The sequence below is a fragment of the Poecile atricapillus genome, chromosome 4 (assembly GCF_030490865.1).
Source record: "Poecile atricapillus isolate bPoeAtr1 chromosome 4, bPoeAtr1.hap1, whole genome shotgun sequence".
Classification (NCBI taxonomy): domain Eukaryota; kingdom Metazoa; phylum Chordata; class Aves; order Passeriformes; family Paridae; genus Poecile; species Poecile atricapillus.
In genome coordinates, this window is record NC_081252.1 from 30,542,088 (window position 1) to 30,555,856 (window position 13,769).

Below are 13,769 nucleotides of genomic sequence, written 5' to 3' on the forward strand. Positions count from 1 at the left end.
CTTCTATCTCTCTCTAGGCGTATTTGAAAAAACACCATTTCCAGAATGCCAAGACACAACAATTTTGGGAAGCTCTGGAAGAGGTATGTTTTGCATCCACCCAAACCCTTCCTAATAAATGTTTCATACCTCACCCACTGATTTCAGTTTCTCAGACTTTTAATATTCTGTAGCTCTTCTGTCAATGGGAGATCACAGGCAGCCTCCATTTCTTTTTTTTTTTTTTTTTTGCATAAGGCTGTAGGAGTGGAATAAGGAACAAGAACAGAGGCCTTGCTAACATTTTTGTTACTTGCAACTGAAGCATTCCCCCTGCAATGCAAACTCATTTCATGTGTGAAAATACCTCTCATCCATCACACACATGCACCCCATACTGTCTCTTCTCTCTATCCAGATTTAGGTGTCTGACATCTCTCAGTAGTATCAATTCCCAAATAATTTTGGTGCTTATCTCCTGTTTCTAGCTTCTGAGTCATCTGTGCCACCACAGATCTTTCCTCTTCCTTGAGGCTGGACAATTTTTTTCCATCTATCCCATTACGTCCCATTACACTTGCATACTGTTAGGTTGTTCTCTGATATTATTTCCTTTTCTTCTAACACTGAGGACATGCACACAGCCTAAATTGTGCTTTTGTGTCTCTTTTCCAGTTCTGATCTTCTCCGTGGTCCCAGACTTCTTCCTACTCAGCAGAACTTCCTTCTTTCTCTCTCTCTAGTGCTTTGCATCTTCACGTCATTTACCTCATCTGGAGAAGGAAACACTACAAGTGACCCTAGCTCACTTCCCTCACAAGTGGCATCCTGGGGAGGTTGTGACAGTTTTTTTCCAGCTCCAGTTACTGGGACAGGTGTTCAGGGTTCACAGAATGAATCAAATTTTACATTGGTGCAGCTGGTGGTTAATACTGGCTCTTCCTTCACACTCAAAACAGGACACACTGCAAGGAGGCTTCTGGCTTTAAAAATCCCCCTGTGTCCTTTCTATTCAGTTTTTCTGTCAGAAAAAAACTGAGAGATCTTAGAGCAAGGGGCCTCAAAGGTTCCTCTGTATTTCTTGTTCATGTTACTGGCCAGTCTCCTGCCTACAGGTTTCTCAGTTCTTCTGTGGGTGTTCAAGTTTCCAAATATTCTTTTTCTTCAATGACAAGCACCTTAAAAGGATTTAATGGAGGATTTTTTTGTTCTGAACATGCTCTTTCCTCTGCTGCTTTCTGCTCTTCTTTTTCTTAGTACCAGAGTTACTTTCTTTCCTCTTAGGACTGAATTTCCGTTTTCACTGCAACCTTCTTCCATCATTCATAGGCAAGTAATAAACCTGTGAAGGAAGTCATGGACACATGGACTGGGCAGATGGGCTACCCTGTTTTGGAGATGGGAGATAATTCAGTATTCATACAGAAACGTTTTCTTTTGGATCCCAAAGCAAATGCTTCTCATCCTCCTTCTGATCTTGGGTAAGTTGCCATTGCAAATATTGATTCAAACCAGGTAGAAACTAAGTAAAATGTACCTCATTTACAAAAACAAGTTTAAAAAAACCAAACCAAAACAAAAAACCACAAATGAACAAAAAACAAACAAAAAAAACCCCCAAAAACCAAAACTGAACCACAAATAAACAAACAAAAACCCAAAAACCTATATGGGTTTTCTCCTGGGAAACACAATAGCTCTCTAAATTCCATCACAGTAAGCTCCATAAAAGAACTAGTAAAACTAGAAGTGTATAAATCTGTTAAGATATTTTGTTTAGGAGATACAAAATAATAAATCTTTCTTCCTGCAGGTAGGAGGAGATACCATAGCATTATTTTTATTTTTTTTTTATTTCCTGAAAGTTACTGACCATTTACTTCACCCAGGGTTATAAAGATGACATATGTTTTCCTATAGCATTTGCCACCAAGGGGAAGTCTCTCTGGGATGAACTATAATATACTAACACAGAACAGCAGCTGACTGCTCAGAAGGGCTTAATACTTTTAGCAGCCCTCTGCAGGTGGCTGACGTTACACTTCCAGCGTGCTCTGCTGTCCCATGTACTTCATTGCCTGGTCACAGTCTTGGTTGTGCTGTGCCATGGCTCTATTCTTGCCCAAATTTCTCATTTTTGTCCTGGGAATGCCTTGGACTGAGGAATCTACACCTACACAATAAAGGTATTCAAGGAGCTGAGAAACAAGAGGTAAGGTTGCGTTTGCCTCCCAGGGTTTTATAATGAAGGAATTAGGGTTGTCTTGAAGAAGAAGATTAGGCTGAAAAAGGCAAGAGGTCCTAGTAACTGTATTGCAGTGGTTGCTTAAACCATTTCACTTTTTCAATCTGTAAAAAACTTCTGTAATACTTAACCATTTATTTCAGGTCAGCATTGCAAAGATTAACTAGTGTCTGCACAAAGCCCTAAACACATGACATTAGCACTGACACAAATTATTCACATACAGTCATCTTTTACTAAATTAATTCCTTTGTATCCTGCTAGAATATTGCCTGACATATTATTCAGTAAATGTATATGTTCATAAGTAAAAGTTGGCTTCATAAAACAAGATGTAAGCACTAAAATAAACAAATAAAGACATATTGGAGGGTTGGTTTTTTTTTTTTTTTACCATTTGGCTTCAAATGTAATTTGATTTTCTTTCCCTCTACATAATTTCAGTTATAAATGGAATATACCAGTCAAATGGAAGCGTGGTGATTCATCAGGTTATACTTTCTACAACGCATCAGATTCTAGAGGTAAACATCTTCTTTTTAAGGGTAATGAATGGATAAAACTTTTCAATGTCATTTACAAAAAAACAGAGCAGAGAATGAACTTTCATACTTTCCAGCTTTCAGATCTCGGAGCTAGCACCCAGCTCGTTTGTAGTGCAGTTACTAGTAGCTGCAGTGATAAGATTACTATTTCCCCTGTACAAATGTTATGTCAATTTAGGCTCAGTTTCAGTGGTTCCTAAGCATCTGTTTAAATAGTCCTATTCAAGGAAACATCCATGCATACTCTTAATTATAATGCACTAAAATAAATTTGGCTTAGATATGGCTATTGTCCAGCCCAAGAAAAGAGAAGTGGGAGGCTGATGAATGCTTCTGGCATGGTCAACTGGTAATTCACGTTCAATTAAAGAAAAAGAACTACAAATGATTAATCACCTTTTCTAATGCTGATTTCAGAACTGAGAAAATTCCTACATGCTTTTTTTTTGGATCATTGTTCTATTATGCAGTCAAATCTGAATTTCTTGTTTTACACTTCCAGTAGACAAAACTGTGGGGAAAAATTACTGACTTTTTTCAGATTTTAAATTACATCCCATTAAATTTCAGAAATATTACAATTGGGTCATCTTTTCTTGTACTTGTTTGTTACTTATTCTAAATACAATTTTTCTTTTGTTCTGGGGTTTTTTTAACCTGGTTTCTTTTAGTATCCCTGCAAAAGCAAACAAAAAAAATCTTATGTCATGATACAAGTCAGAAGTCAACACAAAGAAATTTTCTTTCTCTGATTTCCACATGATATGAGGGGTGAAAGGGGCTATTAACTTCACAAGGCCTGCAAAGTCTTGATTAGATGCTTACTTTTACATCCATAAAATTTCTGTCTTCCATGGCAAACACCAACTGTAGGGAAAAATCCCTTTAGAAATACTTTGTATGTATCATCCAAACAGAAATGTGCTTTGCAGCCACCCTCAAACCACAGATTGAAGACCACTGTTTTCAATGGAAATAGAAAAAAAATCATAAGTAGCATTGCCAACTGGACCAGGTCAAGCTTCTGAGAAAGGAACATTTTTCAAGTATTCATTTTGAACGGGAAACTCCTTTAACATGAGTGCTTGCATGAAGTCTCAGCCTATTCTGTAAATCGTTTCTCAATAGCTTCAAAAAAAGAATCAAAGAAGAGTACAGGAAAGAAAAGTTCAAGTTAGTTGAAACAAACTGAAAAATTAAACTAATGGAGGATAAAGTATATGAACTTTAATAGTGCACATGAGGATGAAAAATGTTTAAAAATATATATTTTCAAGAACTGCTTCTTTGCCATTCTTTACTTCTTACAATGACACTAAATCTCACCATCCTCACTCTACTCACAATGATCTCCATTTCAAATTTAACGAACTAACTAGCCCAAGTAATTACCATGATTCATTGTTCTAAGACAAGTAAGTGCTGGCATTCATCAAAATCCATAATAACTCTTTTTTACTCAGAGCCATTTAGAAATAATAAAGACATAAATGAAATTAAGATTTGGACCTTATTTTGATATCCATTAAAACCAAATAATCCTTTTGGAGTCCAGGAATCTCCGGTGAATTCTGCATCACATAAGGTGCACAAACTGATCACTCTTTGTTTCGTAGGAATTACAATAGAAGGTACTTCTGATACTTTTGTGAAAGTTAATCCAGACCACATTGGATTCTTTCGGGTGAATTATGATAGTCAAAACTGGGCCACGCTAAGCAGTCTTCTGCTCCAAAACCACACAGTGAGTGTTGTAATGTCTAACTTGTCTGGTGGGTCTCTTCTAAGAGGTCTGTAGAGGCTGGGGTTTTTCTGCAAATAATCTGTACCCTCTTTTCCTCTTTTCATACAGAGTTTTTCAGCTGCTGATCGCACAGGGATTTTGGATGATGCCTTTTCTTTAGCAAGGTAAATGAATTCTCTGCAGAGACTTCAAGACAAGTTTTTCACTTTCTGTTGCCTAATAATTAGAATTCACACAACCCATGTGGTTGAAAGAAATTTTCTGACTTTGGTACGAGCTTTAAATCTTTGTTGCTTTATCTTGTCCTCCAAAAGGGCTGCCTTTATGCATTGTCAACTTGCATTACCAATGCAATCAAGAGAAATTCTCCCTTTCAGTATCACGGCAAGAAGAAAGGCTTTAAAGGCGCAGGTCTTAGAAAGGAGTGTTTTCTCCATACAATTAACAATAATAGATGCACTCCAGAGGAATTTAGGTATCCAGAAAAGCAGAGACATGCCTACAATGCATACCATAGTAGTTTGTTTAGAAACTTGATGGGAAACTTCTAGATCTTGTGTCCAGCCATGATGACACAGATAAATTTTAGGCGTCTGTAACAGCCTCTCAGTCTATCTCCTCAGCCTTTCAGGATGTCTCCAACTAGCAATTCCTTTCCTTTTTGTAATATTAATGTAGTCAGTTAAGGGCTGCCTACTTCTAGGCACACTGGGCTGTTGCACAATGCTAGCAGTATTCTCACAGTGGCACAACTCCTATGGTTAGGCATGGATCAACAGTGATCCTTGGTTATCTCTTTGGAGAACACCTTCCAAGTTACATTCCAGACTACTTTGCCCCTCAAAAACTTTACTATTTCAGGCCTCCTAAAGTAAATCTAATATCTTTGAAGAAGCAAGTTCTTCAAATTCATTAAAATAACAGAAGTTACGTTTTCTCCTTTCACAGACCTGGACTTGTGAATTACTCTGTTGCCCTGGAACTCACAAAATACCTAAGAAATGAAACAGAATATTTACCTTGGAATAGAGCTGTATCAGCTGTAACTTACCTTGCAAACATGCTTGAAGATGATAAAAATCTCTATCCCGTGTTTCAGGTGATGAAGCAAAATAAAAGCCAATCCAGCTTGGGACCACTGAATCTGATAATTCAGAATCTCTAACAAGAATAATACTGACGTTCAAGTGATTTTCAGCATTGCTGAACTGTTAACATTTACTTTTCATTACTGGTGTCTTAAAAAAAAACCCCTCTAAACAATGCGTAGTAGTGGTATCTGAATTATTTGGATTCTGCTTTCAGGACCATGCACGTGGAGAAATTACCCCTAATTATTCTTATAATCTGTCACTGTAAGGCATGTTACAAATATTTATTATTCAAGGCTGTCCAACCTTCAATAAAGAAAGGCAACAAAATCTCAGACACCTGTCCTCAGCAAAAAGGATGGCTGCATATCTATGTGGCAGTGAGTAGGTTTTTTAGTTGACCTAAAATACTGAACATGATTTAATGGTCACTAAAGTATGTCCTGAACTCCCTATCATCTCTGGAAAGTAGCTGTGGCAGTGTGTCCTTGCTGGACCCCAGCCTTCATCTGGGAGCACAGACAAGGTTGGAGAAAAGCAGGTTGGCTTTTTCCCATCTGCACATCAGTATTGCAAGCATTCAGACTTGGCATGCTGGAAAGATTTTGTGTGTGCCTGTTCATGTTACTTTTCATTCAAGAGATGCTAGTTCTGAAAAAAAATGAAGGAGAATAAACTATGAAATTAAATATATTATTATTTAAAGAAATCTACACGTGTAACCAACACCCTTTTTCTACCTCAGAGGTATTTTAGCAATCTGGTAAAGCCAGCTGTGGATCAATTGGGCTGGGAAGATTCTGGAGACCATTTGCAGAGGTGGGACAATCTTTATTTTTTCCTTTTCATGTTATTGATGCATTCAAAGAATAGTTAGCAGTAGGAAACTATCTCTCTCCCTCTCTCTCCTTCCAAGGCTTCTTCGTGCATCTCTTCTAGACTTTGCCTGCAGTATGAATGACGAAGAATCTTTGCGCAACGCTTCTGAACTCTTTGATAGATGGTTACAAGGAGAAACGTGAGTGCTCACATCTTTTGTGGTTTGTGAAGAACGCAGCATGTGACTGGGTCACTGATCTCAAGCAGGAAAAGGAGAGGAATATTTAACTACTGTTTCTTTATTTTAGTATTGCTGCAAATCTCCGACTCATAGTATATCGCTATGGGATGCAGAACTCAGGCAATGAGACATCATGGAATCACATGTTCAAAGAATACCAAAAAACTACATTAGCCCAAGAAAAAGAAAAGCTGCTATATGGCCTGGCATCAGTGAGGAACATCACCCTTTTGGACAGGTGATTTAAACACACAGAGATTTCTCTTTTTCTACAGAAGCAACTGGTCACTGTTTGCTCATTCCCTTTTTCCTCTCTTCTGTGCTTTCATTTTGGTCAGATTACAGCATGAGGAATGCAACACATTTGCAAGACCAGTTATCTAAATCTAACATGCTCCTCTGAGACTGTACTACAGCAGGAAGAAAGCCTTGTTCTTTTAGTGAAAAGATATTGAAGACGTGGTAGTTGCTTCACACAATCAACAACCTTTAGTTCTTCCAAAAGTGCATTCACCCTATGCAATTTTAGCTGCTTAATAGTTAAGCATCAGAAGTAAATTAGTCATCCATTTCCTCTTTAATCAGTGAAGAGAGGCCAGACCTACAAAGCACTGCTTATCCTAGGCCAGGATAGGGGCTTAAAATCAATGGAAATAAATGCTTTTGGGTGTTGTCACTTAGCCTCCATTGGCTCCAGTTTGTTTAGTCTAGATGTCTACCTTCTAACTAGCTAAAATTAGGCAAACAACCTTGAGCGATTGTTATTAACAGCCCTAGGAAGGCATCCATGAGAACTTGCAATGCTCCCTGAGGTGCTGTGCAGAAGTACTCAAGCTAGAACCAAAACTGTTGAATTCATGCCGCCATGACAATGATGAGGAGTCTGGATACTGCCCCAGACTGGTCCAGCAGACTGTCAAACTGGGCAGGTATCTCACCAGGCTGTCACCCTGCATAGGCACATCAGCTACTTTAGGCTTATCAGATAACTTTGCATGTTGTTGTATCATGTAGCACTCATGCAAGCAAACATCTACACCAGGGACATTTACCATTATATTGATGCCCTATCTAAATATCATAACATGGTTATATAACAAATTTAAAGGAGGTGAAACAAGGAAGTGTAGGAAATTCAGGAAGAGTAAATATAAGAATTAGAGTAATTGAAATAATGGTATGAAGCAGCTGCATTCCTAAATTCTTGTGACCACAACAGTCATAATCTAAAGCCATTAAATAGCTAATGGCTGACATGATTAAGACATGAATTAATTAGCTAGGTCAGCCTATATTTGTAGAAAATAAAAAAATCCCTTCTAAAGCAGAGAAAGCTTGCCTCTTAGTTTAGTATTAAAATAACAAGCAAGGAGGGCAAACAGATTGGACAAAATTGTCCATTACATACAGGGAAAAAGAAGACAATCCTTAATCCAAATGCACAAGAGCTTGAATGGGTGTTCTTCTACAGCTGCTGCTGTGAATCCATGACCATGCTACTCACCTCCCTGCAAACATGCCTGCTTCACCCTGTCAGTCAAAACTATCTGTGCCATAACTTGAAGTGTAACTACAGCACGTGCAGGCATGCTCTGCCCAAATTAATTTTAATTTTGTACAGATAAAATTTTCCAAACAGAACAGATGTCAATGTGAGCAAGCATTCATGGTCCCTGTAAGATCTTTAAAGTCTGGACTACTATTTTTTTGATGCTTGGCTGAACTACTAACTGATCCAGTCTTGTTTTCTCTACTGCATTAAAATATAGGAATAATAATAGCATTTGGCTATTTTGAAGTAGAGACATAAACTCTACCTACTCTTCTAGAGATTCCTAACTACAATTTCTTTCAATACAATTATCTCTTGACACAGTTATGTTTTAGATCTGTGTGCTTTACCTTTAAAATGCTGTAGGAAAAGAATAATGCTCCTGTTTGGAAATGGCTGTCATCAATTCCTATGGCTTTTCCCTTAGGTATCTGAAATATATTTACAACACCAGCCTCATCAAAAGCCAAGATGTGTTCACAGTCCTGAGATACATCTCATATAACACCTATGGGAAAACAATGGCCTGGGACTGGATACGACTGAACTGGGAGTACTTAGTTGACAGGTACTCTAATGAACTTATGGAAACTACATCCACCTGTAAATCTTGTTACATGCCATGTTTTTCTGTGTTTTCATTGTACAGCTATAATCACTGGCCTTTGCATAAGGAAAACTGAAAGCTTATTCAACACAATTATTTCCATTTGCTGTGGAAAAAGTACTTTGTTGCTAACTTGAAAACCATTCTTTCCCTAAATGATCACTACCAGTAAATGGTGATCAAGGAGAGAAAGTTTTACCAAAGCCACAGAAATCCGGTTATAGCATGGAAATTATTGAATCTAGTCTCTGCTCTTGTGACTGATTTCATCAAGTGACCAAGATGACAGAGTATATTTTTTTATTATTATTTTAAATTTTATTCTAATGGTAACAGCAACTAGCTGACATACAGATGAGCAGTGGAAGTTATAGCAAACCTTTTAGCTTTTCTCATCAGTATTTAAGTATCGAGTATTCTCTCTCCTTCCATCTCCTTTCTAAGTACTTGGTGAGGGTACAGAAGGAAAGAACACCTGCAAGCCTAGAGCTGTGAGCTGGACAGTTTTTGAATTGCCAAGCAGCAATACTCCTAACTTCCATCCTGAGACGATCAGTAATTACTTTTTAAAAAATTATTCCACCATAAGAGTTCACTCCATTAGTAAATATATTTAAGAACAGCTCAGATATTATGTAGGGAAGCTATTCTTCAATTGTTTCAAAAAATGCTGAAATTTGAGTGTATCTGCATTATTGTAATACAAAAAAAGTTTAAGCTTCAGATAATTATGGATTTACATCAAACATAATTTATTAAATTGTTTTTCTAGATTCACTATAAATGACAGAACCCTTGGTCGAATAGTAACTATTACCCAAACTTTCAACACTGAGCTCCAGCTTTGGCAGGTATGGTGATATCCATTCTCTTGGGTTTAAGTCAAATATATTTAACAATCTTCTGGCCAGGAAATGTAATTTTTTTGTCCTCTAAATGCTTAAACCAGCAGGAGTTAACTGTAAAACTATTCCAGTGCTACTATCTTGAGCTTATTGATCTCTCCCAGTCAGAATTACCCCTAGCCATGTCTTTGTAAAAAGCTGCTTGCCCAATAGCAGCATTCTTTATTTCACATCAATTCTTTTTATCTTTTCCAGATGGAAAATTTCTTTGAAAAATATCCTAATGCTGGGGCAGGAGAAATGCCCAGGAGTCAGTCACTGGAGCAAGTGAAGAGCAACATTGAATGGCTAAAAGAAAATAAGGAGGAAATAGAAACATGGCTGAAAGCACAGTAAGGCTTCAAAGTCTTACTTTGTGAAAAAGATCAGGCACTCAGATCTTGAGAGATGTTTAGCAATATGGATTTCTCACCTAGATACCTTAGAGGACTAAGACCTAACATTTTTTTCTAAAAACACTCAGGAGACCACTGCCAGAGCAATGTTTGTGTAGTGGTTTAGCAGGAATATCTTTGTATGTTGAGAGCTGAATTTGCCTGAACAAACAGGACAAAGGTTTAAAGTCACTCAAAGCAGAAGCGGTGGCAGAACTGGAGTCCTTGCTGATCACTCTGGTCTTACTCCTTATGCACACCACTCTGCAAAGCTACTTCTTGGTTCACACAGAAGCATATCTAGTACACTCAGGGATTCCTTTCCAAGTGCACCTCATAGGAGTTTTCTCCTGAAGGAAAGGGAATTAAACAATAGCTTTGACATTGTCTGAAAATCATCCCCTATATTTATAGCTGTAAAAATTCTATGTGTGGGATTTAGATTTGCTTTCTGATACTGCAGAAAGGCCAGTTAAGCTTTCCTCTCAATTGATTTTTGAAGTTTAACTACCGGTACACAAGGGATCAATTTTATCAACTTCTTTTTCAATGTTATTAAGTGGGATTCTGTAGTTTAGGGTAGGGGTTGTCTTGGTTACTTTTGTCTTATTTCTAAATCTTTAAGAAAAAAAAAAAAAAAAGAAGAGAACTTGTGGCAGCCAATACTGCAAACAAGACATGCTTTACTTACTGTTTCTTTTCTTATATAAAAATAAAATTAAAAAATCTATGTGAAATCTCAGTTTCTTTCTAATGAAGTGATGAAACTTCCTGGTTTATAGAAAAACAGCTGTTACATAGCTCAGCTGTGCTGTACATAATACCTCCAGTGACTTCCAAGGGGGGAGAAGTCTATTACCTCCTCTGAGAAAACACAGAAAAAATGGCAAATGCACCCAGGGGGATCAGATGAGTCCCACTGCTGCAACAGAGTCTATTGCAGGAAAACAGACAGCAAAGAAAGAATTCTCAGTCCCAAGTCGGCTCTTCCCCTGTGATGATGGAGAAAGCATTAGGGCTACTCTGCCTGTCTCTCCCAAGCTGGAAGCTGGGGGGCTTTGGAGTTCACAGATTTCCATGTGCTGTGTCCTGACACTGGACAAGCAGCAAATGTGAGCACCTCCTTGCCTTTTCCCTGGTCTCCTGAGCAGAGACCATAACCATCTAGAGCCAATGTCTGTCCAGATATCCTGAGAGCAGGATCACAGAGCACCTCATAGGAGGTAGCCCTGGGAGATTTCATGCACAGCTGTTGGGAAACTGCAGTTGGATCAGACGACAGAAGCATGAAAAAGCACTTCTCGTACCTTCATCCTGCAGTGCTGTTCAAAGGGGAGATGACTGTAAGGTACAGACATTTTGGTACAGGCTACATGCTTGCCTCTGGGCCTTGGTACAGCCCAGAGGACTCCAGAACAACTTATATAGTCTCAGATGGAAACACTTTACCCCATTTCCACACTTCATTCAAGGCTGGTACTGCTTTGGGCCTCTCTCCAGACACCCAAATAGCTGTGACAAGCCCAGATAAATCCAGTGACAAAGTCAGTTGTCCTGTTGTGCTGGTTTTGGCTGGGATAGAGTTAATTTTCTTCGCAGTAGCTGGTGTGGGCTATGTTTTTCATTTGTCCTGGAAACAGTGTTTATAAAACAGGGATGTTTTCATTACTGCTGAGCAGTGCTTACAGTGTCAGGGCCTTTTCTGCCTCTCACACCACCCCACCAGCGAGGAGACTGAATGTGCATAAACTGTGAGGGGACACAGCTGAGACAGCTGATCCCAACTCACCCAGGGGATATTCCATACCATAGTGCATCATGCTCAGCATACAAAGATGGAGGGGAGAAGAAAGGTAGAGACATTCAGAATGATGGCATTTGTGCTCCCAAGTAACCATTATGTGTAATGGAGTTCTGCTTTCATAGAGATGGCTGAACACCTGCCAGCTCATGGGAAGTGGTGAAGGAATTCCTTGTTTAGCTTTACTTGTATCCACAGCTTTTGCTTTAATTATGAAACTATGTTTGTCTCAACCCATGAGGTTTTTTGTTTTCACATGCTCAATTCTCTTCCCCATCCCACCCAAACGGAGTGAGCAAGTGGCTGTGTGAGGCTGAGATGCCAGCTGGGGTTAAAACACAAGCCCTGTCAAAGGAAAATATCATTTTCCTTCTGCAAACAAAACATGGCAGGATTTTGACTAACAGTGGTTACAACTTGCTAGTGACAGCTAGTGACCAGCTGCTCTTCAAGGTGAGGAGGTGGCAAAGGGCCAGGCAGTTCCTTCCAGTTTTTCTGGTTCAGATTCACATGCAGAGAACAGTGAAAGTGAAGCAGCTTCCCACACCCAAAACTAACAGCAGCAGACAGGGAGCAGATTGTCCTTGGGCAGCTGCCAGCTCAGTACAGCATATGACAGCTCACCTATTTTACACTTTTCATGAACTGAAGGAGTGGAAGCCAAACAAAAACTCTTTTGGTTTCAAGGTCACAAACAGGTTAGGTAGCATCACACAGTAATGCCATCAGCACATTGTATCACTGTGACTATCAACAGTAAAATCATCTCTGAAAAATTTTCTGTGTACACTATGTTTTGATTGAAGGTTTTTAATTTCAGCTGGCCATGATGTCCAACATTGCAAAACCAATATGAAGATATCCAAGCACACAGCTCATGATTTAATGAAATTTTGGCAAAAATAACTGATTTTATTATTCACACATTTCTGCCACAAGTTGCTGCAGAAAGAGAAGTATGACTGTTACGGGAATTGTACAACATTAAGAAGTTATTTTAAGATATTTTTATCCCTTGTTACATGTAGCCCCTACTACCACCAAGTGGGACCAGGCTGGCCAACTTTGTCAGCTACAGTAGCAGGCTTTCATCAAGGAAAACATAGGAAGTAATGAAGATTTTTATGATGCAGGAAAGCTACAACATTAGCAGCCTTCATCCAAATCACACAGACAATACCACTGCTTCAGACAAGATGTATATTGGTAGCATTGTGTATCACTGTAGTAGAAAGAATAAAAAAGGTCAGAGAGAGAACAGAAACGTATCACTGAAACACAGAGAGAAAGAGAAGCCAGGGACAAGCCTGAACAACTACTGAGCTCATGGTCCTGGGTGAATGGGGGAGAGAAGGAGATTTAAAGAGTGAACCAAGCAATTTCCACCTGTCATTTGATTCTCATTCTCTTCAGGAAGTTGACCAACTGCAGCTTTTGTGCCTGAACCACACTGGATTGGAGAGAGTTTTGACTAGTGCTTGGATACTTTCAATGTTACAGAAAGGTTAGCTGGATTTCTACACTGATCTTAAGTGGGTAGAGGAACATGGAAGAAAGTCCAAAAGCCCCAGAAGGCAGCTACTTTTATGATAGGGTAAAGGTTCTGTCAATTTTAAATAATGTTCTCTAGATTATGCCATGCTCTTGCTACCTTTAAATGGCTCATGGAGAATGTAGTGCATGGCATGTGCCTCTTTCAGACTGTTTGTCCGAGATGGATAACAAATCTAGTACATGCTAAATCTTTCAGTCAGGAACTGGTGCATTTATAAATGGTTTGTGATAAGCTTAAGAATGCCAATTTGAAACTGAATCCAAAGAAATGTGAACTGTTTTAAAAAGAGATAATTTTCCCTCGGTCATTCG

General features: G+C 38.7%; 1 protein-coding gene across 1 annotated transcript in view; it reads left to right on the forward strand.

Moving 5' to 3' along the window:
* ENPEP (glutamyl aminopeptidase) overlaps window positions 1–10,790 on the forward strand; it is a 34,140-nt gene extending 23,350 nt beyond the window's left edge. Inside the window, exons 9-20 of the mRNA XM_058838004.1 lie at window positions 18–83; window positions 1,309–1,460; window positions 2,669–2,748; window positions 4,386–4,513; window positions 4,622–4,677; window positions 5,462–5,612; window positions 6,350–6,423; window positions 6,521–6,622; window positions 6,732–6,902; window positions 8,644–8,784; window positions 9,596–9,674; window positions 9,924–10,790. Coding sequence (XP_058693987.1) covers window positions 18–83; window positions 1,309–1,460; window positions 2,669–2,748; window positions 4,386–4,513; window positions 4,622–4,677; window positions 5,462–5,612; window positions 6,350–6,423; window positions 6,521–6,622; window positions 6,732–6,902; window positions 8,644–8,784; window positions 9,596–9,674; window positions 9,924–10,064 — 1,341 coding nt within the window. The 3' untranslated portion in view covers window positions 10,065–10,790. The remainder of the gene's footprint in view (window positions 1–17; window positions 84–1,308; window positions 1,461–2,668; window positions 2,749–4,385; window positions 4,514–4,621; window positions 4,678–5,461; window positions 5,613–6,349; window positions 6,424–6,520; window positions 6,623–6,731; window positions 6,903–8,643; window positions 8,785–9,595; window positions 9,675–9,923) is intronic.
* Window positions 10,791–13,769: the final 2,979 nt, after the last annotated feature.